General features: G+C 30.7%; 1 protein-coding gene across 8 annotated transcripts in view; it reads right to left on the bottom strand.

The window, feature by feature from the left end:
* Positions 1-3,719: 3,719 nt before the first annotated feature.
* The window catches only part of LOC120777162 (protein alan shepard), a 153,186-nt gene continuing 130,978 nt past the window's right edge, over positions 3,720-25,927 (bottom strand). For 3 of the 8 annotated variants that reach the window (XM_040108304.1, XM_040108310.1, XM_040108309.1), the window contains 8 exons: positions 24,942-25,180; positions 23,916-23,974; positions 22,876-23,000; positions 13,201-13,342; positions 12,770-13,140; positions 10,809-10,973; positions 9,849-10,021; positions 3,720-5,538 (listed from right to left, as the gene is read on the bottom strand). In XM_040108304.1, coding sequence (XP_039964238.1) covers positions 9,860-10,021; positions 10,809-10,973; positions 12,770-13,140; positions 13,201-13,342; positions 22,876-23,000; positions 23,916-23,974; positions 24,942-25,180 — 1,263 coding nt within the window. In that variant the 3' untranslated portion in view covers positions 3,720-5,538; positions 9,849-9,859. The remainder of the gene's footprint in view (positions 5,539-9,848; positions 10,022-10,808; positions 10,974-12,769; positions 13,141-13,200; positions 13,343-22,875; positions 23,001-23,915; positions 23,975-24,941; positions 25,181-25,927) is intronic. The other 5 variants (XM_040108306.1, XM_040108308.1, XM_040108312.1 and 2 more) reach the window with 5 other exon arrangements.

Genomic DNA, 25,927 nt, shown 5'->3' with positions numbered 1-25,927 from the left:
GTAACTATTGTTGTTGTAAGCAGTTTTTCAAAGTTTTCTTTTAAGTTCAATAACTCATTATTTGCAGTTAACGTATTAGATTCGCTATAATCACTTAAATAATTAATGTGTGTCGGTTTTGTGTTGTTGTTGTTGGTTTTTCAATTTCTTTCTTACTAATACAAGTCAGTTGTTACTTTTGTTTATTTAGTTTCTTTGTTTCAACTTTCATATAAAACTACTTTCTTCTTGTTTATTTGTTATCATTTATTGGTTTACTTAAATTTTAACGCACGCTTATTAGCAATTTTTATTGCTAAATTTACTGGTTCACTACTTTTTTATGTTTCTTGTTCAAATACAATATTCTCATTCATTTTAAATTTATTACTAATTTCCACTGCTTTTCTGCTTTTAAAAAACTACAATTTTTTTAATACAATAAGTTTTTCATGAATTACTTTTTGTGTTTGTTTCATATAAATTTATTTTTTGTTTTTTTTATTTTCTTATGCCAAACTAGTCTTTTTGTGTATACTAAACACTATTTCACCCCCTCGAGTACAAAGAAAAAAACCGCTACGGTGTAAATACCTAAAAAGTAGGTACAATTAAAAAAATAAAAAAAAAAAATGTTTAAAAATAATAAAAAAAAAATTATTAAAAAAAATAAAATAAAAATATTAAAAAATAAGTAAAAATAAAATTAAATTAATTAAAACAATAAAAAGAATATCTTGTTCACAGTAGTATCAGCTCAATGCATTTGACATCTGCAGTGGTTCCAATTAAATATTTAGCAGAGAACTCCTTTTCCAACTATTGTAGAAACAGTAATTTTTTTAATTTTGGATACAATTGTTTAAAATAATAATTAAATTATTTAAGCTATAAGCCAAATATTTTTTTAGTTTAGAAAACTGCGTCTAGCACATTACACTCCATTTGAGTGACTATTTGAGAACTTTTGTAGTCAACTCTCGAAGTGCATATAAATAAATAAAAAATGCTACGCTTAAAAGTTTTACAAAGACAACAAAATTAATTAAAAATAATAATTATTGATATAAGTAAAATATGCATGTACATATTATACTAAAAAATAATAAAAACATGAACAAACAAAAAATATTTATTAAAAAAATTTAATACAAAAATAATAACATTTTTTGCTTTTGTTATTACTTGGCCACATTTATTTATTTTATTTTTACTTAAATTAAATGTTTTATAATAAACCAAAAGAGAGGAAAAGTTTTATTAATTTGAATGAGAGCAGCTATAGAACGTAAAAGAAAAATCCTAAACAATATTTTAATAAAAATTATTTCAATATTCATATCCAAAATAATTAGTTCCACATAAATATTTGGTGTCAATTGCATGAGTGTTTGTTGCCCCAGTTTTTCTTCGCTATTAAAATTGCAACTAAACAACAAAAAAAAAATATTTAAAAAAATATTTTTCTGAAAAATTATTAGAAAAAAATATATTTTTTTCAAAAACTGATTTTTCAGAAAATGTGTTAAAATATTTTTAAAAATATTTTTCAAAAAAAGTATTTAAAAAAAATTTTAATATAAAAAAAAATTTTCCAGGAAAATTAAAAAAAAAATTATTTTCTTAGAAAACAATTTAAAAATTAAAATTAAATTATTTAAAGGCAATTTTTAATATTTTAAAAAAAATAAAAATGTGCTCTTCCGATCTATAATTATATTTTGAAAATATTATTATATTCAAAAATGATTATTTTTCGTAAAATTTAATTCTATTAAAACAAATACACTCAAACAAAAGTCAAAAAAATATTTCGAAGAACTTTTTTAAATTGCAATCTAATTTTTTGTCCTGTTTTGTCTCTTTTATACATTTGCATGAATTTCAGTAGTTTACAAATAAAAAAATGGTATATAATGCTCAATAATATTACTAAAGTTTTCTAATGGATTTTGCATTGCTTGAAAACACAATTGAAATTTAGTTTGAAAATGGTAAAAAATTATAATTTTTTTAATTTCATTACTATTATTTTATAATTTAATTTCATTAATTATTACAAAATATTTGGTACAATGCTGGATTTTTCAATTAAGATTATAAAAAACTTTAAGAATAGACTTTAAAGAAACTCAGTAATATTTTTCAAAATCATCTTTTTTATTTAAAATCATAATTTTTATTTAAAAAAATTATCTCTTTTTTTAAATAATTTATTTTTATTTAAATTTTTTGCGGTTTTGCATTTCAAAATCACATTAGAAAAATTAGAAAAAAAATGTAGCTTTACTTTTAGCGCGCAAAATTACAGTAAACTCGTGTTTGCTCACAAATTTCGCCTCAAATTACATTTTTATTATTGTTGTTATTTATTTTTACTGCTTACACATAATACGTTTTCTGCTACTATTATTTTGTTTATTAAATTTTTTATATTAGTTCTTATTTTGTTTTGAATGCGTCATTAATTCAGTTTAAATTTTTTCAGTTACTCACTAAAAACGGTAAAGTCTTAATAATACTTAAGAATAAAAGGGGAGCGGAGGAAAAACGCTAATGCTTAACAAAGAGAGTATGCTTAAAGCTAGAGCAAAGTAACTGAAGAGTGCTAAAAATAGAAACAATTTATTTCTCTCTCATTTTTATGTACATATATTGTATATATGTATATAAATATACATACATATATGCATGTATATGCAATTTATTACGGACTAATGCTACAGCAATTATCTTACACACATAAATCTAGTCTATGCACTTATTCCCCTTTTTTAACTACTAAAACTACATTTTCAGTTAACACCGCATTTAAGCAATTTTGCTTTCATTTGCTTCTGCCATGTTTTTTCATCCAGCACTAGTTTTCTACTGTGTTACTTTGTTATTTCTTTTATTTTCCTTTTTTATTTATTTAATTTTTTTTTCATTTTTGGCTATGCACTACTTATTTTTGCTTTTCTGCATTGTATGTAAAAAATTCTACAATTTCATTTTTCCACTTTTTTAAACATCTTTATTGTTTTTTGTTGTATGTGTTTTTCTTTCTTAGCAAAAACTGCTTTATTCGCTACAAAATTGAGTCCTTAAGCAACACATACATTCAACGCGCATGCGCCACTTGCCGTTAGCATGCTGTATGCGCTTTGCTTTTGCAACATTTTCGAGCTAAGTATGCCAATACTAACGGTTCAATTTCGTGTTTTTTTTGGACTCTTTCTAAATTGCGCTATCGCTCTCGCTCGCTCTCGCGTTCGCTCACATTTTCTATGCACATACCCTCTAACTGCTTGTTCATATTATAATAAACTCTCATTTTCAAATTAAAAAATAATTTTTTTTTTAATTTTTAATTTCACATTTTTGTTTTCTTAAATGCAATTTAGTCCTTATTTCCCCGCCCTTGACTTGACTTAAATTAATATTAACGTTAGTTTACGCCATTTTTATTTTGCTTCCCTAAAAAAATGAACGCTCAAAACAGCCAATGCCGGTAGACCTGACCGCGCTTGCGCTAACGCGTTCTCTGCATTTGCTTTCTGTATACACTTACGTAACGTAACGTGACGAGCGTTAACGTAAAGTAACATGATGTACGTAACGCAACGCCTGCAAATGTTGCAAACAATTGTATTTGCCAATATGCTGTTTGCCTTCGCTTCAACAATTCTCCATCATCAACCGCTGGTCTCATCATCTTTTCAACTTATTCATTTATATAATGTTTCTTATGTTTTTTATTTTTTTTTTTGTATTCATGTTTTTGTCTTGCAAAAGAAATCATTTCATACAAATGTATTTAACAAATTTTCATACACATTAAATGTGTTCACGTGTGTGTGTATGTGTATTTATGCAGTTGGAGACGGAAAGTACAATGTATCTTTGTTTTTTATGTATTAGTATTTATGTATTAGTGTGGCTTGCATTCTTTACGCTTGCTTGTCCGACAATTTGGAACTTTTTAGGTCCGCATTGCCACTTATTTATGTAAATACTCGTCGCTTTGCTGCTGCATTTCGCAGTTTCATTACAAACTATTATGTATGTATATGTGTTTAAATTTTCTTCTTCAAAAAGTAACAAATAAAAATATAACGGTTAAATGTCATTTATAAAATGAAAAACTCAAAGAAATTCAACAATCATGTGTAAAATTTCCAGTAAACTTTGCTTTCTCAGCTACTTCCTCTTCTTTTACAACAACATCTCAACGTATGCTTTGCTTTCATTTCAACATCTTCTTTGTTACTTCTCTCATACGGTCATTTTTGTTTTCTACTTTAAGTATTAAATAAATAAATTGGTTTCACCAAACCCCCACTACGCCGTTAGCTTATCAACTTTTTCTACTTTTACATATGCCTTGTCTGCTACTTATGCACTCAATTCATCGTCGTTTCATTAGCTCATTCAAAATGTAAATACTTTAATGTACTCTATTACATAAATACATTCAAAATTCCTTGCATGTTTTTAGCGGGTTTTCAATCATATTTCTTTTACTTTTCCATTTTTTCGTTTATCTTATTTCTTTTATGTTTCAATTTCATTTATTATTATTTTATTTTAGTTAATTTCCACCGGCCAGCACAGTGTGTTTGACTAACGCTTCTTCTTCGTTTATTTAAATATTCAAAAATACAATCATATTGCCTGCTCATAAGATTCTCGTCTCGTCTCGTCTACTAGCCACTGCTGGTTCGTGTGCCGCCATTTTGTGTATAGTTTATTACTTTATTAAGCTATTAATTGTTATTATTATGCACCCGCTGCTTCAAGCCTTTGTTTTTGTTGCTAGTTATAAGCTTGTTCATTACAAATGTCGCTCTGATTTTTTTCACTTTCATTTCTATTAGCGTTTCTTATAACAAATTACAAATGTACATATGTATGTATGTAACGCTTTTAGCAATTTTTCCCTTCGCTTTGCTTCGCTTCTTGTTTGCAGCGTTTTTTTCCAATTTCTATAAGTATATATGTATGTGTATGTTTAACTTAGTCTTTACATTTCTCTTCATTTTAATTATTCAACTTTGTTTTAAAATGTTGCCATACTTGCATTCATTATTCTCGCAAACAAATATAAAATATTATTTTAATCCTTTGTTTACTTCATTTGTTACATTTTCAAGTTGTTTTGGTTGCCTTCTCTTACATTTGCTTTGTTGTTGCAGAAAACTGCTTTAAATATTTGTAAATCATTTGCTTTCACTTGTTTTCGTAGTGGCAACCCGTAGTTCGCTATATATTTGCATTTTTATTTTATTATTTGGTTTATATTCTATTTGTTTTTATTGTTGTTGGTTGTCGCCGATTTCCTTGTTGCAGTTACAGTTGTTGTGGTTGTTGTTTAAGTTGTTGCAATATTTGTATTGTTTTGTATTCATTCGTTTTGTCCTTCCACTTGTGGCTTATATTTGTTATTGTTGTTGTTATTATTATCGTCTATACTACTGTTGCATATTATTATGTTGTTGTTGTTGTTGTTGTTCGCGTTTATCCGATTCCACTTCCAACTCCCATTAGAGTGTCAATCGCGGCATCATAATATTACATCTGCAAGTGGAAAATTGTGAAATTAAATACCGTTAAGTTATTTTTAATTTAAAAAAAAAAAAAATTAAGAGAAAAAAATTGTTTGCATATTCAAAAATTTGCAAAGCCAAAGGGAAAGAGAAAAGTTTGCTTGATTTATATACATATGTACATACATATGCATAAATATTTTAACAAATTTCACAACAACATTCTGCATTTCTTACAGCCAAATAGTTAAACATTATCAACAAAAAGCAAATATAAACTATTTTTTAATCAGAGAATTTTAAAGTATTATTTTTCACTGCGCGATATTTACCCCACAGTTGCCAGTATCTATCTAAAACTAATTTTACCAATTTAAATATAATAGAACTAAGTTTCCTAATTTTTGAGTTGATATAATTTTTGCTAAATTTTTTAAAAAATTATTATTAGCAAAACTATAAAAAAATTACAACAATGTTTTATCTTAGTGAGAAATCATTGTTTTGTGTATAATGCCGTTGCTTTAAAGTAGCCACCTTGGCGTATAAGTAACATTGGTAACTTCCTAGGCGTATGAGTAATTTGACCAATTTTTTTCGCGTTGCTGTCCACCCTGATTAAGGTGATATAACCGCTGTCCTCAATGCTGTAAAATCTGCTTTACACTTATTATCGTTTATTTTTATACTCTTGCAACTACATGTTGCTACAGAGTATGATAGTTTTGTTCACCTAACGGTTGCACGTATCACCTAAAACTAAACGAGATAGATATAGGGTTATATACTTGTATATATAAATGATCAGGATGCCGAGAAGAAATCCGGGTGACTATGTATGTGAACCCCAGTATCTATAGATGAATTTTGGCCGAAAATGTCAGTCAAGGGATCGGATAGGATATGCAATAGTAACTCTGTGTATCATCTCTGTGTATCAAAAATGGGTTGAATCGGGTCAATACTGCCCTCAGCCCGCATATATCTAATATAAAGATTTTTGAACTTCCAGGTGACTTTATACTGGAAATATCGGTCAATATGTGAACTATCCCAATGAAAATAAGAGAGCGTGCTTCACTCCTAACAGTGTGTCTTTGTGACTAAAATAGTTAAAATTGAGCGAAAACTTTATCTAGCCCCTATATAAACAGGATTTTCGAACATCTGGCTGGCTTTATTTCATTTGATTGATAATTGTTTGTGAAGTGCCCTTATGAAACCCAGGGAATATTTTTTTAGTAAGTGCCATGATAATGGTTAATTGAAAAAATCGGGTGGATGTTGCCCCAACTCCCATATAGGACATAATAAGGTATTTCCTTTAAACAAACGGTTACTAAAATATTTTTTTTAGCCCTCGTCCACTTAAGTATTTTCGAAATATTCAATATGAGTTCTTCGTTAAAACCAATTGCTTTGAGCAAATAACAGGCACAAACTTAACATAACCTCTCATCTTCTAAAGTAGTTCAAAACCTAGAAATTTTTCGGTTGTTGAACAAAAAAAGATGCAGAATGTAAATACAAAAACGTCAAAACCTTCAAAATTTAGTATATTTTATCCGCGGAAGTTTGATGAAAATTTTCATTACTCCTCGAAAAGATTCTCTGGGAAACTCTAGATTGCTCTAATCTCATTACCGTAACTACTCATACTGCTGAAAAATCTTTTAGTAAGGTACATAGGTGAATGCTTCTATAATGAAGAGTTTGCAGAAAATTAAAACAAAAATTAATATATACATACATACTATATATAGCACTAAAATAATGATGGCTTAAACCACGTATTACGCACAAGACGTGCGTCAAGACATATACTCATATACAAAGTATGTAGACATACATACATAAGTCTAATAAAGCACTAATATGGACTACATAAACTCATATTTATATATGAAACGGCAAACGAGATGAACGCTCATGCCATCAAGGACGCACTGGTAACCGTCGTTATCGTTGTTAGGTGTGATGCCAACGTAATGGTGATGTGCCGAAAAGGTGTGAAGGACACGCAGGATAATATGCATTATGATAGTAATGACCGTCAAACGCTACCGTGCAACATAACCTCCATAGAACTTAACTAACAAGCAAAGCAAAAAAAAACAACAACAGCAAAAAAAATACCAATGACGATGCGATCTTTACAAACTGAGCTCAGGCAGGTGATGGAATGCTCGAAATGAATCAGTGGCGTAGACGAATAAAATATGATATGGTATATGAATAGAAAACTGAGTGCTCAGTTGATGATTGAGGGCATGTGAATGCATGTACTCGTATGCGTGTGTATGTAATATATGTATGTATGTGAAGTATGAAGCTATGCACAATATTTCTGAGCAGATAAGCACAAACAGACAAGCAAAGTAGGCAAGCACAAACAGGCGGCAGGCAGCAAATAAGCACAGCACAGCGCATAGAAAAAAATAGATGACGACAAAGAGCATATGATAAAGAGTAAACGACAAAAAAAAAATGAATATGTGGCGAGGAAATAACGCGTATGAGTGTGTGTGTATGCAGTTTTGATGGTACTGTATGCTTTGGAAGGCAGGTGAGAACAAGGACCATATTCATAATGTGAGGCAAATATGCCTTTGAAATAAAATAATAATAGTAATAATAATGAAAAATCGCTGAGAATATGTGTCAGAAATTAATTAAACCAAAATTAGCGCGATGCGTGTTCGTGAAATAACGCAAAGCAATAATGTATGTGTGGGTGTGTGTGAGCATGGATATTTTAATAAAGCTGGGCTTTGGATTAACGTTGGCAGAAACATTTTATGAAAATTAAACAATATGAAAGTTGAAATGAAGAAATAAAAAACAAAAATATAATTCGTTAAATATTGTACTAAAAACGTCATAAATATATGTGTGTGTGTATATATACGAGGGTAGCCCAATAATTACATATCCTACAAAAATACAAACGAAAATTTTAATAAAATAGTGATTTATTTTTTAACACAGTCCGCTTTTAGCTCGATAAAGTTGTTCCAGTAATTCTCCAAGTTATTTAATCCGGCCGAAAAACTCACTTCAGCGAGTCTGCAAAGCAGGCCTTCCTGTGCAGCCTCTTCATTCGTTCAAATTTCTGCACAGCGACCGATTCTAATATTTGAAACATTTTGAAATATCATACTAAACTAGAGAATACGGTGAACGCGGCAGCAGTTCGCAGCCTAGTTCGATCAATCTTGTCGTGGCGACACCGGTGGGGGCCCGTGCGTTGTCGTGGTAAAAAAATTGTTTCTTTTTGAAATTATACCATTTTTTCTGTGACCCTTTTCCGGGTAGTCGATCTAGAATAATACTTTGTGAGTCCCAAAAAACTGTGTCCATTCCCTTTCCGGCTGATAAAACAGCCCGTCCATCCGCCTTCTTCCAAGTCGGTTTGCCGGGTGAAATGTACTTTTTCGACTAATCCTTGGCTGCTGATGTATTACGGCGGCCGAAATTGACAGCTGCCGCCAAAAAAACGTACTTCTTAATTTCTTTAACGGGCTTTCTGTAACCATTTCGCCCATCTCAAGGTAGTCGAAGTAAATCACGAATCATACAAAACGACGAACACCTTCTTCGTACCGATAGAACAGTCCTTCCCGTCGTCGAAACAGGTTCGACGGTTGTGGTTTGCTGTTAAGACTGTTTTTTGAACTTTGATGTGGATTTAGATTAAGTCGATGGTTCCGAAAGCCACACGGATATTTTTTGATATCAGCCGTCACGATAGTAAATTTCTCTAGCGTGAGTGGACCTAAAGAGTGGTGAGGCTAAGTCATTAAGGCGTTACCCTCGTATATATACGATATACACATGTATCTCTTGTAGAGCTTATGATTTTTTTCAATATTATATGCAAAAAAATAATTCAGCAATAGGTTAGGATGACAAGTCAACAGGAAATGGGAAGGTAAAGTACGCTATCAGCTAGCTGACATGCAACAAATCACAACACACTATACAGTTTGTTTGTGGCCAATTAAAATTGCTGATTTTTCGTCTCACGCAACAAGCTAACTAAGTAACGCCAGCAATGCAAATTGTTAAGAAAAAAATTAAAAATTAAAAAAAAAAACTAAAATTGAAATTGAAAAATAATGTACTTTCACTACTGAGTGCAAAGTATTCGTTAAACACGCGCTTTAATTAATTTAATAGTAATTAATTTTAACTATAAAACTATTTGCAAAAAGAAAACGATAATAAAAAAAATTAAGTAATAATAAAAAGTTAAATTTTTTGTTTAATTTTAGGCACTTTTAAAAATTTTCTCGAAATTTTTTTTAGTTTTTGTTTGGTTTGTAAGTCACACGCACTCACCTCGCGATGACCTATTTGGGAGCGGCTGGATGTGGATACTGTGTATATGCCTCATCGGGTGATGCAGCTGTGCTAGCCTGTTCGGAATCTGTCATTGGCATTGTTGGAATAATTGTTGGTTGTGCATAATATGGATAAGTTGGACTAATATACTGTAATGATGGAGAGAAATTCTATAAAAAAATCAAATAAAGAAAGAAAAACAAATTTCATATTTAACGGTTAATATTCACTTATTAATGGCCAGAACGATGATGATGATGATCATGATCATGATCTTTGATGATGATGATAAAGATGCATAGAAATTTTTGATTTAGAATTTCAGTTGCAATTATTTTATATACAAAATTTGTGTATGGAAATGGATAGAGGACAAGGTGGATGATGTAATTTTTGCTATTTCATGTTTATGTATACTATTAAGTACTATATGTAATAAAATAAATTGTTTCTTCATTTAAAAAAATAAAAAAAATAATGGCAAAAAACTTTCATCTTTCACCTTCAGCAAAAGTTTTCGCAAAAAAAACTAAAAAATACAAATTTATAAAAACATTGAATTACAATCTCATAGAACTCTTGTGCTGTTATACGAAATTGTGTTGTTGTAATTGAACTTGAACCAAACGTGTTATTTACACACACACATACAATAGAATGTTTGGTAAACTTTGTGACACAACAAAAAAATCGATTTGTGCTTCGAAAAAAGAATTTGTTTGCGAAAATGCTCAGCAATTGCTGTAATGCCATAAGTTACTTGTGCTCAGTATGAATGTGGATTTTTATTCACTTTTCTATAAGTAAATATATGTATGCGAGTGTCTGACTGAACGGGTCGTAACGTGCATATTTCAAAAATGAATGTACTTTCTGTAAAATGTTAGTCTACTCGAAATTTCTACTCACTCAAATTCACTAATATTCATAAACGTTAGATTAATAGTTTATACTTACGGAATTGCCAATTTGCAATGTGGCTAATTGTGGCACCATTGGTCCATATGGCACAGACGGATCACCACTGACCATCATTGAGATGCCGCGTGGTTGCACCTGATTTACAGCGTCTGGTTTGTAGGATGCGACACCCAATTGTGGGGCAGCAGCCATTTGTATGTACTGTGTGAGAGAAGACATTACAACATGTTAGAGATTTTTAATATTTGAACGTAAACATTTTTATTATATGAAAAGAGTAAACAAAATACCAAATTGCCCCAGAATAACTCTGCGGCTCCTTCTCTGCCCATAATCGCAGGAAATTTTGGCACAAGATCGATCGCAAGAGACCTAGTGATTTCTTTGCGTTCGGTAAGGCTAGCTTCTTCTTAGTTGTGGGACTTTTAACAGGCCAATGCCTTATTGGCGTCCATGCTGTAAGACTGGGAATCTTACCAAACGCCATATGGAAGAAAATGAGGTGGAAGTAACTCAACACTTCCTTCTTGACTGTCCCGCGTTAGGGAGGTCAAGATTTAAGCATTTGGGAGCGCATACTTTCACACATCAAACCGAACTGGCGGGAATGGAAGTTAAACACCTATGCAAATTTTTATTGGTTTTGCTAAATTATTAGTTCGAACACAGGAGTTCCTCAATACCTTCACAGAGGAGTACATAGGTCAGTCTTTAACCTAACCTAACTGCAACCCAAGCACATATGGGGGTAGATCTAAAATTAATGATTTTGGCTTAAAATGTGACCTGGGACCTTAAAAGCACTTTTGAATGGGCAGTATAGTGAAAAATCCTTTCCTGTGCGATCGTTGTTGTGTCGGAGTGTTTGGGTCAATTCCATCACCAAGTAAACCATTAAACATATAGTACATTTCTCGAAACTATATTTTTAATATGGAGCAACGATTGTATTGGAGACTACGTCGCCACTGTGATCAAACTTGACACGGACTGGAATTGATACATAATTTTATTTCTGGATTGTTGCATCCTTTTTATGTTAGTTTTATCTCTCTAATGTTCATTTGGCAGCTGTTTGCTTACCACTCGAAAGTTTTTATCATTGAAAAAAACTGAACACCAAGTTTGCTTGAAATTTTCTGTTTTCAACTGTTGAAGAAGCGTTGTGGAAAGTCGACTTTATCATGAACAGCAATATTTCAGTGAAGTTCATAAAGCCATCGAAAACTTGCATTATACGAGTAGTGCATCCACCACTGATAGCTCCGATAAAGACGATAACATTGGAAAGGTTAAAGAAATATTACTTAACGATTGTAGTGATGGTATCAGAGAGATAGCAGAGGATCCAATACATCTTATGGATTGACTCAACGAAAAGACCTGAATCCTTTGCAAAGGCGACGTCGTGTAAAGATGCTTGTCAAAGGTGCTGAGAACCTAAACTAATTAAAAGGCACTCCATATCATTCAGAAAACGAAAATTAACAGCTTCATAAACGTTCAAACCAACATTTCGAACGAATATCTCAAGGTTCACTCGAAAAATAACAAAAATACGCTATTAGATTCACTCAAGTGAAAGGAAAGAGCTGAGGGGGAGAAGCATTATCTGAATCTCTATCAGATAGCATGTCTAAGAGAACATATTACGTCATTATTATGTTTTAAATTGAATAGATGTTTGTTTGTTGTTTGCTGGTTATCCCTGCGTTAATAGACCACGGCCAAAACCTTTTTGTATCCGTGCGTTTCCTGGATAAGCTTTTCTAGGCTCTCTATTATAGCGTCCTACCAGGCTTGAGAATGAATTACTAGTTTCTTTGAGTTTTGAATGAAACTTTTTTGAAAACACGAACCTATCATATATTTTCTAAATACTTATGTATACATTTGAAATATTACATAAACTTAGTAATTCCATCGTGGTCAAAGAAGTGTTAAAATCTTATACTGAATACTTCGATGAAATGTCAATTTTGTTGCATTTCACTTACTTGATCCTCAACTTGCGGTATTTGCTGTGTCATCATATAACCGGGTATCCATTGCGATCCAGTCGTCATTGGGTAACTGCTAACCGGTGGTGCACTAAAACGTGAATACGGCACGCCAATTGGTGTGCCAACATTAACACTAACACCATTCTGTTGCATAGTCGGATCATAGGCGACCGGCATCCCTTCGGTGGGATCACGCCACGTTCGCGCATTTGGATCAGGATTCTTATAGAGATTCTTCTTTTTTGGACCACCATCGGCGAATTTAACCAAAAGTGGATCTTTGGCACCCTGTATTGTATTACCATTGAATATCTGTATGATTTGCTCACACTTCTCGCGACTCTCCATGCGTGCAAAGCCAACACCTTAAGAATATCATAAGAGATCATATGAAGTTTGTTGTTTGCAATGTCAAGTGAGTTTACCTTTTGAGTTCATCTGTTGATCGCGCAATATGCGAGTCGACACAACTTGCCCATATTTCGAGAGCATATTCTCCAAGTCCGTCTCTTTGAAATGTGGAGGCAAATTTGCAATGTACAAATTTGTTGGATCCTGTTCTTGTTGCTGTTTCGTGAATTGCCATCATACACGGTATAATCGCGTGTTGACAGGTGTGTTGTATGTGCGTGTGTATTTGTGGGCGTGGTCATATATATAATTGTTAAAATGTGATGAGTAAACGAATATTTCGTCGAATTTGTTTGATTTTTTTCATATTTTTTTATATTTTTATTTTTTATTTTTGTTGCATTTACAGTGCCATAGAAAAGTAAAACGTACAAAGCATATCGAGCGCAATGTATTTGTGTTTGTATATTGCAAGTGTGGTTATATTTTTTCATGTTGATAATGGCATATATTAGTTGAGTGTTGTTGTTGTTGTTTCATTATAAAAAGTGTAGTGTTTTGGTGCATTTTTGTGTTGTTGTTGTTGTGGATTTTTGTAGTTGTTATTATTTGAGAACGCCGCAGTTTTCGTAAACGTTGCATTACACGAGCATTAGATGAAGAAATATTTGGAAATAGAACAGTGATTGGTTAGTTAAATTTCATTGTTGGGCTGATATTTTTGGAAAAGCGTGTAAATGTAAGTATGTATGTATGTGTATATGTGAATTTGTATACCTAGTTATATGTACGTTTGTATGTATGTATATGCTTATGTATGTGTATGTGTGTTAATTATGACTGTGTTGTGCTGTTCTTCAATGTTACTTCATTTTGTTAGTGTACGTAAATGATATTACTTATAAACCTATTCATATGCTTAGAGAGTATTCTATTTATTAATTATATATGTATTTACATATTTCATATGAAAAGTGTGTGTGTGTTTCTTCAGTAAATCCTTAATATTTTTACACACATAAAGCCTTTTTGTTTTTAATTAAATTAATTTAGAAAAAAATAAATAATTTCATTTAATAGTTTTGTTCATTTATGGCACATACAGTCCAGATATCATTATAATAACAAAAACATTTAAGCATGTGCTATTTTCTTCTCCAATATATTCGCCATAGTTCTTCTCTGCCCATATACCGACGAGGGAGTTGTGGGTGGGAAGAAGCCTTTGGAGGAGAGGGGCAGTGAGGATTTTACGGATGGGTCAAAGCTTGGTGTGGAAGGTTGCTGGAAGGTTTTACTGTCACGAGCTCTCTATCAACTGCAGCTTTAGACTTCCTGACCATTTTAGTGTCTTCCAAGTCGAGGTTGCAGCCATTAAGGTAGCAGCAGATCAACTGCTCCACTGCTCCGATTTCAGCCTCGTTCAGAGAAATGACAATCAATCGCAAGAGATCTTGTGATCTCTTTGTCCTCAGTAAGGCTAGAGTTCCGCTGGTTGTGGGACTTTTAACAGGCCATTGCCTTGGTGTCTATGCTGTAAGGTTGGAAATCTTACCAGACGTCATCTGCAGAAGCTGTATGGAAGAAGATGAGGTGGAAAAAACTCAATACTTTCTTCTAAACTCTCCCGCAGTTGAGAGGTCAACACTTAAACTTTAGGAGCGCACACTTTCAGACATCCCAGCGAACTGGCGGGAATATAAATTAAACGCTTGTGAAAATTTGTAATGACTACTAAGCGTTTTGCTAATTTATAGATTCGAACACAGGAGTTCTTCTCTTCACAAAGAACTACATATAGCAGTCCACGTGCGATCGGTGATCACCCATTTAACCTTACCTAATCGAGTTAATCAAAATCTAAAAAGTTACGAATTTCTAACATAGTTTGAGATTAGGTATGGCAGTTAAATTTATTTATAATATAAAATGGAAGGTAATACTGTATCTGATGAGTATCCTAAGAAGAATTACTGACCTTCTGACCTTACGCTGCATACTTTCGGAGAGGTTGTAATATGTATGAAGTCAGTTTTTTAGGCTTAGGATACATTTCCTCATATAAAAAATTTCAAAATTTTAATTCTTACGAACCCTCACATACACACACACACTTTTCATATGTCCTTACAGAAACTTAATCAGTGTTAGTAACATAATATTAATATTATAAAAGCTTATGGTTTCTTCTTTTGTTGTGCTATTGCTAAATACACAATTGTTGAAATGCGAAACAGTTCATTTAAGGTAGAGCAGCATATCTGTTGAATTTTGAATAGTATGAAAAAGTTTTTCTTTTAATTTTATTGGTGCATGGGTTGTAAATAAGATGCAGAGCGCCAGAATGCCGGCGGCCGCGTTTATGCCATCATTACGGCCATTGTGTACCCAAGTGGTAACCAATTTAGCCTTATTCTGTGGCTCAATGGCTTTAATAAAATATATGATTTTCTTTTTAATGCCCTTAAGTTGGAACATTGGGTGTCATGAAAGATATGCCGCCTCAACCGGCTGAAGGCTGAGCATTCCCAAAGGTAATGTTATAGCGTTTCATCATTCTCTTTTAAGTTAATAATATTATTTTAATTCTTATTGCTGACACTAAGAGAAATATCAAACTGTATTTGCCATACATTGAGAACTGTGAAGCATCAATAAGCTTGATACTTGCTATACTCTAGCATTATCTATACATGAACAATATGTACATATGTACATATATCATAAATGACAGCGAATTAAGAGACAGCGGCTATGCTGGATAGGTCATACGAAAATACCCCAGCTCTGAAAGTATTCGGCGCAGTAGCCGCCGGTTGAAGCAGAAGAGGAGGAAAGATCGAGAAGGACCTGGATTAATATATGGCTTTCAGAAATGATTTTCTTTCCAAAGTCTTTTTATATCGTATTTTCTAATGAACAACCATAAGCTTAAAATATTTCATTTATAACCTTAGTTGCTTAGTAGTTTTAGTGACAAATATAATATGAATTGATATACGTAAATATGTATATAAAGATGTATATAATACTTTTCATAAATTTCAAAAGTTCTTGGGTTTATAAGGCCGGCGCAGTAGTAGCTTTTACTATTTGAAATGAAGTTTTATTCTCTGGACTAATCGGAAAAATATATTCTAATGACAAAAAGGGGTTATTTACGCAATTACTAAAAGTTAAATATTTTTCACTTAAATTTTATTACTACATATGTAGTCCAAATTGTTAAAAAAAATGCTCTAGTATGGTTTATTTAATGGTTTAAGAAAAAAGTTCAATTTGTACAACTTAGTACTAGAAACTATACATTAAATGTTAATTACATTATATAATAATTATAATTTTTTTGTTGAATGTTAAATTATAAATAGGTAGTCGAAAGATTCAAGTGGTTTGTGGAGAGTTATATAGTGACTTCATTAACAGCAGCACTCTCCTACTCTCTTTTAATTTTAGCTCTATACCTATACCGAACAGTTTTCAGCACTGTGTCAATTTATTTTTTCTATTCTATAGTCTAATCTGAGATCAAAAGTGACTATTTGAGTTAGGAGATTTACTCTTCTATTTCGGTACTATAACTAGTCTCTTCTTAAAATAAAAATTGCTATTTTGGAATGGCCTTTTTCTCTGTTCTGTAATCTCATCTATCATTATTGAGAGTTATCATCATCTCATCTCATTGAGAGATAGAAAATCATTTCTGGTATTTTCTTTCCTTAATGATCTGGTGTTCTAAGATGAAAAATTAATTTTTGAGATTTGGTAGACTTTTGCTTCTGTTCTGTGGTTTTTCCAAGTTAAGAAATGTCTATTTGAGAGTTAGATTATTATTTCTTTAATTCTGTAGTCTCCGCTGAAATTAAATATTACTTTTTTAAAGTTAGAAGATTAATTCTTCAATTCCGTAGTTTCTTCTTAGGTTAGAGGTGACTATTTTCGATTTAGAAGATTATATCTTCAATTCTGTAGTCTCCTCTAGTATTAAAAATGACTACTTCGGAGTTAGAACATTATGTCTTTTGAATTAAAAAAAATACTGTTTGAAGTTTAGAAAATTATTTCTTGAATTCGGTATTATTCTTTTATAAGTTTAAAAATGACGATTATTTAAAAAAAATATTTCTTCTATTCTGAGGTTTGGAAATAAAAAAAGAGTTAAATTATATATTCTACTGAGAGAATTTTTTAAAGAAGAAAACAGCTCAGTTCTCCCTGATATAACCGCAATAGAACTGAGAAAGAAACTTGGTTCTCAGAAAATTATATCTAGATCTAACTATATCTCTATTAAACTAGATCTTCACTTTAGAAAATTAGAGAAATATTTTGTATATTATTTTATATACATAGGTCTATTTTTTTGGGACTGCTGACTTGAAAACAAGTCAAGCACTCTTTAAAGCTAAGGTTAGAACATAATCTAGCATCGAATAGTAATGTAAACTGCTCTCGAATGTGCTGAAAAGAAAGTTAGCTTTGCGATTTTGGTTCTCTACAATCGCATGTATATGATTCTCTCCATTTGAATATGTTTTTGATTTAATTATTATGTATTACGTTTATGAAGTTTTACACTTTACAAATTTAAATTTAATTATGTATTACTTGTATATAATACATAATTAAAAACGCTTTCGACTACATAATTTATATAGCTAATGGTTCAAATCTTAACATTCCAGTATTAGTCACAATTAAGAAAATCATTAGAACGTTACTAATTTGTTTTTTTTTTTGCAGAATATTTAGGTACTCATCAAAATTAGAACTAACTATGTAAACTCTATTTAATTCTATACAAAAAAGAGATGAATGTGTAAATGGTTTCTTTATATAGAAAGTATTTTGGTTGTGTAGAGATAACTACGTTCCGATATGTTCCGTTGCGCCAATTTTATGTTTTTTGTCATAATTTTAAGGTAAATGTTATTGTGATTGTATGTGAAAGATGATGTATGATTCCCCGCTTCAATACTTTTGTCTTTTTTACAATAGTTTAGGAAGTTTATTTATACACTTGGCTTTGTAGATATTTGAAATAAATATTAAAATATTTCGAATTTATATAGCAATAAAAACAACAATAAGCCTTTCCCTAACTTAAAATAATGATTTATAATAAGTTTGCCTTAAATTATGGATGAAGAGAAGTTCATTTGAAAGTCGAATGTTTGTAACGCACATCAACTCGAAACTCGAATTCCAGTTAGATTTAAAAAATAAGCTCTTTTATTTATCAATTGTGAATCTAATTTGGAAATTATGCAAAAATATATGCATCTATAGATATAATATTCGCTCTATTTCATTTTTTTTGTTTCAATATAGACCAGTTGAGAATTACTGGCAAATATAATGACCGGCCTCACAAATACAACTCTGTGTGATTATTGCCCTATCATGCTCAATTTAATGTCGTGTGTTATGTATGATGAATAACTGAAAATTCTATTTAGAATAATTCCTAAAACAACTACTCATAATTTACTAAATACGCTCTCTTCAAAGTCAATTGTTTTACTAAATTTACATTTATAATAAATACTAGTTTTGAACTGATTATTTGCTTGAAATTTACGCTAAAACTGTTAATAAAAATACATAAAGAATTAACTTACTAAGTACTTATATACTTATGTAATTCAAACACTAGTTGGTTCGTTTTCGGTTTCAATAAGTAATGGTACTCAGTTACCTACGTTCCGGAGCACAAATTTCTAAATTAGTTTTGTTTCTTTACTGCTAAAGGAATCATTGGAGAAAGTAAATACTTCAATTTTATATTTTGTAAACAACTTTTTATAATAATAATAATGAAAGAGTAAGACTTGCTTCGGAAGATCAAATACGAAATTGAGATATTGAGAGAGAAGGAAAGAGTGTTAGATTAGCAGTAGTATCAGTTACAATATGTAGACACAAAATTTCGGAATTTTATACCAGAGGGTATAATGAAAATTATACACAAATTTTTTAGCTGCAAGCTTTTGAGAATAAGTTCAGTTAAGATGTCAAAGCTTGCACTACTTTTTCGTTTACAAAGAAGTTTTGAGTAAATATGTATATTGAGAGAATATGAAAGCATTGTGATAGGCAATCAATCAATAAACAGTTACTTTTAGCTATATTTGTAACAATTTGTAACGATAACCAAATTAGTGGACTTTATTCAACAAGAAAGCTGAGAATTTGAAAACCGTCGTAGTTTAAGAATTTTAGAAATATTATTAAAACTTTGTAGCTTTGTATATCTTTGATACATTATTAATTGATAAGTACATATAATATAAGATTTAAACAGAGATTACATAATAGATATGGGCTTTGAAAGCTTTAACTTTGACATGTGATATGCCTTCCGTTATAAAATAATGAAAGCTTTTGTGAAAGCTAATAATGTATTTATAATGGAATTAATAAAATCAACTGTTTTTCTTTAAAGCATATTCTTACGTTCAAAATTAAGAAAGCGTTCTGTGAAAGCTTCCAATTTATTTCTTTTAGAATTAATAAAAATGACGATTTAACGCTTAAAATATAATATTTCGTTCAAAGGAAATGAAAGTTTTGAGGAAAGCTTATCATATACATGAAAAATAAAACTTTTGTGAAAGCTTCCAATTTATTACTTTTAGAATTAATAAAAATTACGATTAAAGTTTAAAATATAATATTTCGTTCAAAGGAAATGAAAGCTTTGAGGAAAGCTTATCATATACATGAAAAAGAAAACTTTTGTGAAAGCTTCTAATTTACTACTTAAAATCATTATAAATGGCAGTTTACTCTTTAAAGTATATTATTCAATAGAAAGTAAATGTCAGTTTTTGTGAAAGCTTCCACCTTAGTTATTACGAAATTGTTAAATATATTCCGTTCAAAGGTATTGAACATTTTGGTGAAAGCTAAAAATGGATTTGTAATGGAATTAATAAAATCAAGTGTTTTTTTAAGAATATTATTCCGTACTAATGTAAGAAAGCTTCGTGAATGCTTTCAAATTATTTCTTATAGAATTATTAAAAAAATTACAATCAATCGCTTGAAATATATTTCGTTCAAAGAATTGAAATGAAAATGAAAGCTTTGGTGAAATCTTATTGTGAACATGACAAAGAAAGTTTTTGTGAAAGCTTAAAATTTATTTGTAATGAAAGCTTATTATTTGAAATACATTATTTTGTACAAAGCTAATAAAAGTTTTTGTAAAAGCTCATCATGTATTTGTGGTGAAGTCATTAAATAAATTATTATTAGTTGTATTAATTATAACCTGTCTATTTACTATGATTTTATGTTTTTATCGCGCATTATAAACATTTCGAAAAATTCTGCCTCTCTCTGCTTCTCTCTGTCACCCTACTATGGTATTGAACCTTCCAAAGCTTACTCAAACTACAGCTACATACATTCATAAGTTCGAATACTTGTATAATTGCCATATCAATGATATGCTATTTAAGTACGAGTATATAGGTATATATAAAATTTACGCTAATCAACAGTTATAACCGAAAAAATGAGAACTATTTATACAAAAAAGTAAAATAAATGAAAATAGAGTAACATACATACAAGTATAATATACATGTACCAATAATGTCTATTTGAAAATTTCACTAATGATTCAACTACATTTGTTTCAAGTATGTTTTTGGTTTCTATAGCTAATATTTAAGGTTATGGGATTTTGGGAGCACTACAAATATGAACTAAGAATTAAGAAAGAAAGTAATTAAAAAATAGTCGAAGATATTAAAAACAAAAGTTGAATTGAAACTCATTTTATAATTTGAAATGGAAGTACATATGTATATGGCAGCACTATCTAATGTATTTGTATTTGCTACAAACATGTACGAATTTAGCATATGTTACCTCGCTTGAGCACGTCAATATGCGTGAAGAGCTATGCTTTGTAGAATTTCTTCGTAAAAAATTAAAGGTTTGCATTGCAAGTGATTAAAAATGTTCGCAGACTTCCAAGAATTCATACCTCTACAGTACCTTTAATGTAGTGCATTTATTTTCGGACAGCTGGCTATTAGTGTCCTGGCTTGTTTTCTGAATTCAATATAATTTCACCGTTTTCTTTCCAACGAATTAGGGAACAATGCAGGTGGACATGCTTCGTTTCATATAAAATTTGCTGGAAATGTAATTATAATGCCGTCTAGCAACTACCATGGCAATTGGCTAAGTTACTAACGTATGCACATCGATGCATTGCAACAATGTGGAGAAGACCTTACACACACACACATAAACACATTTGCAGGAGGGAGTGCTGCAATGCAACAGCGAATAAAGCCATTTTCCTTTTATGATCCATCTTGTGGGCGCATAAAAACGCTATTAAAATTAAAGACGCTGAAGCGAGCATAACGCCAAGGAACGCCGCGACAATCAATGCGAGCGCCAATTTTTGGGGTGGCAGTTCTTTGAACTCATTACTCGTAATGCGCGTACGAGTGTGTGCGCTGTTGTTGCTTGAAGAAAGCTCACAGGCGACCAACAGGATGTGGTGCTCGCTTTTGTTCATATTTTTATATGTGTGGGTATGTATGTGTATGAGTATTTCCCGAAGCAATTAAGTGGCTTTGTGTGAAACGCTCCGCGATACAATGTAGTCAATCTATAAATGTGTTTGCTGGCTTATTTGTTGTTGGCACTGAAGGCGATAATTAGAGCAATGAACGGTATAGTCCTTATATGGACGTTAATATAACGTCGGACTTATGTTTGTGGGGAGTGGCGGACATAAGTTGAATGCATTTGGGGTTTTTATGCAGCATTTAATTAGTTATACAAAGAATTTGAAACTTTTGGAAGGCAGTAATACCTTTTAAGCATTAAATCATAAAATTATATGAATAATTATTGTTGTTTTTATGATTTAAAATTTTTAATTTAAATAGCATACTGCTGAAATAATATTTTTTGTCGCGATATGAGTGCCTTGTTGAGGTAAAAGTCTCCAAATAATAGTGGAGAGTGGTCCAGATTCACTGGTTCGTTCAGGTGACGTAGACCCGAATGTCGTGGGAACCGTTATACATATGTAAGTGCCTTACTGGTCCTTACTATATTACAAAATGGATTAATTATGCGGTATTCTACATTTTGTGGAATAGAAAAATTTGATAGTTTCAGAAATTTTGGTATTGGTCCAAAGTGCACTAGTTGCACAGTAGTCTAAATTTTGTTGAAAATGTATGTTTTCAGTCAATTTTAAATTTGTTGATGCTTATTTAATGGAGAACAAACGCTCTTCTAGGAACTGGTCCAAAATGTACTAATTTTGTAGTAGTTTAAATAAATTATTACTGACTTTGACTTTAGCTGAGAACAATTAAAAGTAGAAAATCAGCTTCACCGCAGCAAATTTAGGTTCGAACGTCTAGAACTCATAGTGTTAGTTATCTTAAACGATAAGGTACTGCGGGATTACTTGAATCATATAATTCAAAGTACTAAAAACACTTCACAGAACAGATGAAAATAATTAAAAAAATACCCAAAAATTAGATTTATAAGTTAACAAATTTTCCAAAAAAAAATAAGACTTATTGCTGTTTTTTATCATTAAAAAATATCGAGAGAATAACGAACCAAAAAAAATATTTCAATAACAAAACCAAAAGAAGGAAATATAAGTTTATGTAAAATAGAAAAAAAAATATAAAGACCAACTATATAGAAGTGGGGGTGGGGGGTGAGTATTACTTGCATGCAAACAAACGTACAATGGCCGGCCTATGAAGCACCCAGATACCCACTTTGGCCATCTGAGCTTGAACGCCCTTTGCTTGTAGACCCTTGACGGCACCCTCGGCATATGCTGGCAACTCGAAGTCGACAAAGCCATAACCTGAAACGAAAGAATATTTTGTTTTTGTTTTCGGCACGTGAGATAAGCGTGTTTATTTTTGCATAATGTTTATTGCGATTCAAGCAAAGAAAGTTCCCGTTTCGAAAAAGTGTGCATTTTATGTTTAATGAGTATAAAATTTATTTTCAAACAGTTATGAGTGGGTAGAAAGCATTTATGTGGAATCGAACCAAAAGTAAAAAAAAAAATGTGGAAAAATTTTAGGTTTTTTATTTTGAAACAAAGGAAAACAAAAACAAAATTTTCATTGAGATAAAAGAAAAACAAAAAAACACAAGAGATTAGCATTGTTTATTATAATTCGATAGTGGTACTATAAATCTGAGTGATCTGGTTGAAAATCGAATAAATAAGCCTATAACAAAATACGAAATTCGAAACAGTTCCATATATATGGAGCATGCTGTTTATTCGGAGATATTATGCATTATTTGTAAATTTCATTGTTATTTATATAATAATTACATATATAAAAAATGAATTTTTTATCTAAAAAAAACAACAATTTTATATATATATGTAGATCTCCAAACTTTATGTATTCTTTCCATTAAAATTAATATTTTTTCATCAGCCATTTAATTACAAGTCTTTACAAATATTTTTTCTTTAATTATTTAAATTAATTTTGAAAAATATTTCTTTCTAATATATGTTTCCTTTTAGTTAATTAATTTAATTTTGTAGAATATTTTTTGTAATAATTTTTTTATTAACATTTATTTGCATACATTGCACTATTTAAATAAAATTTAATACTAATTTGAACTGTCACTAATTAACTTAATTAATTTTCGATTCGTATTTCGTTTTAGAGCTTAACAAATTTTCGGATTCTTACAACAAAAACACACATAAATAATAAAGATGAGAAATGGTGAAGAAAAAAAATACCTTTACATTTGTTTGTTGTTTTATCTAAAATAGCCTTGGTTGAAATAATCGTTCCATATCTGAAATGAAAATATTACATTTAATTTTTAATGAAATATAATTGTAAAATTTATAATTTTTTAAGCACATTTTAATATAAAATTTTTTACTAGGAGCTATTAGTAATTACATTATGTTTAATGGGTTAGTCGTGGATTTTTTAAACAACTGATTCTTTTTGGCTTTAGTTAGCAAGTTTGGGATTGTAAATCTAGTTTTTAATTTTTTTTTATAGAACCAACATTATTTGTTGAGGTCCTCTTAAAAATGGTGATTTCGTAGATTAGCTCAGCCGCTACCCTCTCAGAGACTCTCAAAAACATGGTTACTAATTTATCACGAACTCAAATACTTGTGATTTGAGTGCCGCAAAGCATTTAGTGGAGGTCGTGAAATCATCAAAATCCTACCACATGCGGACCATAGATCTACCACTGATAATGACGATAGCATCGAAAAATGAAACAGTGCGTGGAAGTCTTCCCATTGACATCAGAGTAATAGATGAGAACCTCAAGATTTCTTGTTACTTGGCTCAAATCATTTTGATTAATGTTTAGGCTATGAAGCGTTCCAATGCTAAATGTACTTGTACTAAAATACCTGAATTCCATATATGTATTTATAAAAGACATCATGAAAATGTAGTTTTTTGCCAATACGGGTATAATTTGATCGGATGGTATTGAAACTTTCCGGTCTATAATATCGAAATTTAACTAATATCTGACTTTGTGCAAGAATATAAGAAGGGAAGAATGCAGCATAACACGTATTACTGCTTCACAGGGTTGCATGTGGATTTTTAGAGCAATTTATTGCCAATGGAAATTGTTATTGGAAGTTAGGGGTTTAAATGCTCAAATTTCCAGCAAAATATCAAACCATATAAAATTCGCCAACTTAAATTTTCTTAATTAGTAATCTAACTTTTATGCGAATAAAATTAAAAAAAAAATCTACTTAAATTGATCATTGGATACTTACTGTGCACACATAGATACTAAATCCTTATCGGTTGTGCCTTGTTGCAATCCTCTAATATACAAATTTGTTTTTGACAATTGTTCACCTTGTTGCTGTGTACCGTTACTAGGACCCATTGTTGTATTTGTATTGGTATTACTCAGACTAGTACTTAAAGTTCCGCTCTGTGAGCCGGTGTTTGATGAGCTGCTCGAGTTCGTATTACTTGGCGATGCTGCAGTTGGTACACGCTGACCGTACTGAAAAAAAGGAAAAGTGTGGAAGAATAAGTAAAAGCAATTAAATTGGTATAAAATGTAGTAAGTTATAAAAAATTTAAGAAAGATGTAAAAATTATTAGACAATGTTTGTGGTAGAAAATAAATACAATTTTTGAATATCATGTGCGAGTTGAAATTTTACACAAATCGTATATTCATAATAATTTTTTTTCATTGAGTTATGAAATTCATAAGAAATAAAAAATGTTCCCAAAAATAATCAAACTTCAACCGTTAATATCTTTTAAAAGGTTGGGTTTACAAAAAAATCATAATAGACCTTTTTGTAGAGCATTCAATTTCCTACAAAATCCAAGGAACAAGATATTTTTTCAAGTAGTTGGAAGCGAGATATAAATTTCTCAATCTGATAATAAGAAAAAATAGAAAACTGTGTGTAGGAGGACCTTCCCGTTACAATTAAAAACTCATGTTTGGAGAGGCTTTCTTAGAAGTGTCTAAGAAACTATTTTTCCAAGTATGAAACGAAAAAAAAAAATTTTTTTTTGAATCACTCTAATGTACATACTTCCGCGAAATAAATAAAATAATGAAACTGAAATTCTAAAAATATATATATTATAAAATGAAATTACTCAAATTAGTTTTCAGTACCAGATAATTACTTCCGAACTGCTATTATAATATATCACGATCTCACTTAAATGATGTACAGTGCACAAATTTTGCTTGTGAACTTTGTGAATGAAATTTTTTTTAATTACC

The sequence above is a fragment of the Bactrocera tryoni genome, chromosome 5 (genome assembly GCF_016617805.1).
Source record: "Bactrocera tryoni isolate S06 chromosome 5, CSIRO_BtryS06_freeze2, whole genome shotgun sequence".
Classification (NCBI taxonomy): domain Eukaryota; kingdom Metazoa; phylum Arthropoda; class Insecta; order Diptera; family Tephritidae; genus Bactrocera; species Bactrocera tryoni.
This window is presented reverse-complemented; position numbering and strand designations above follow the sequence as displayed.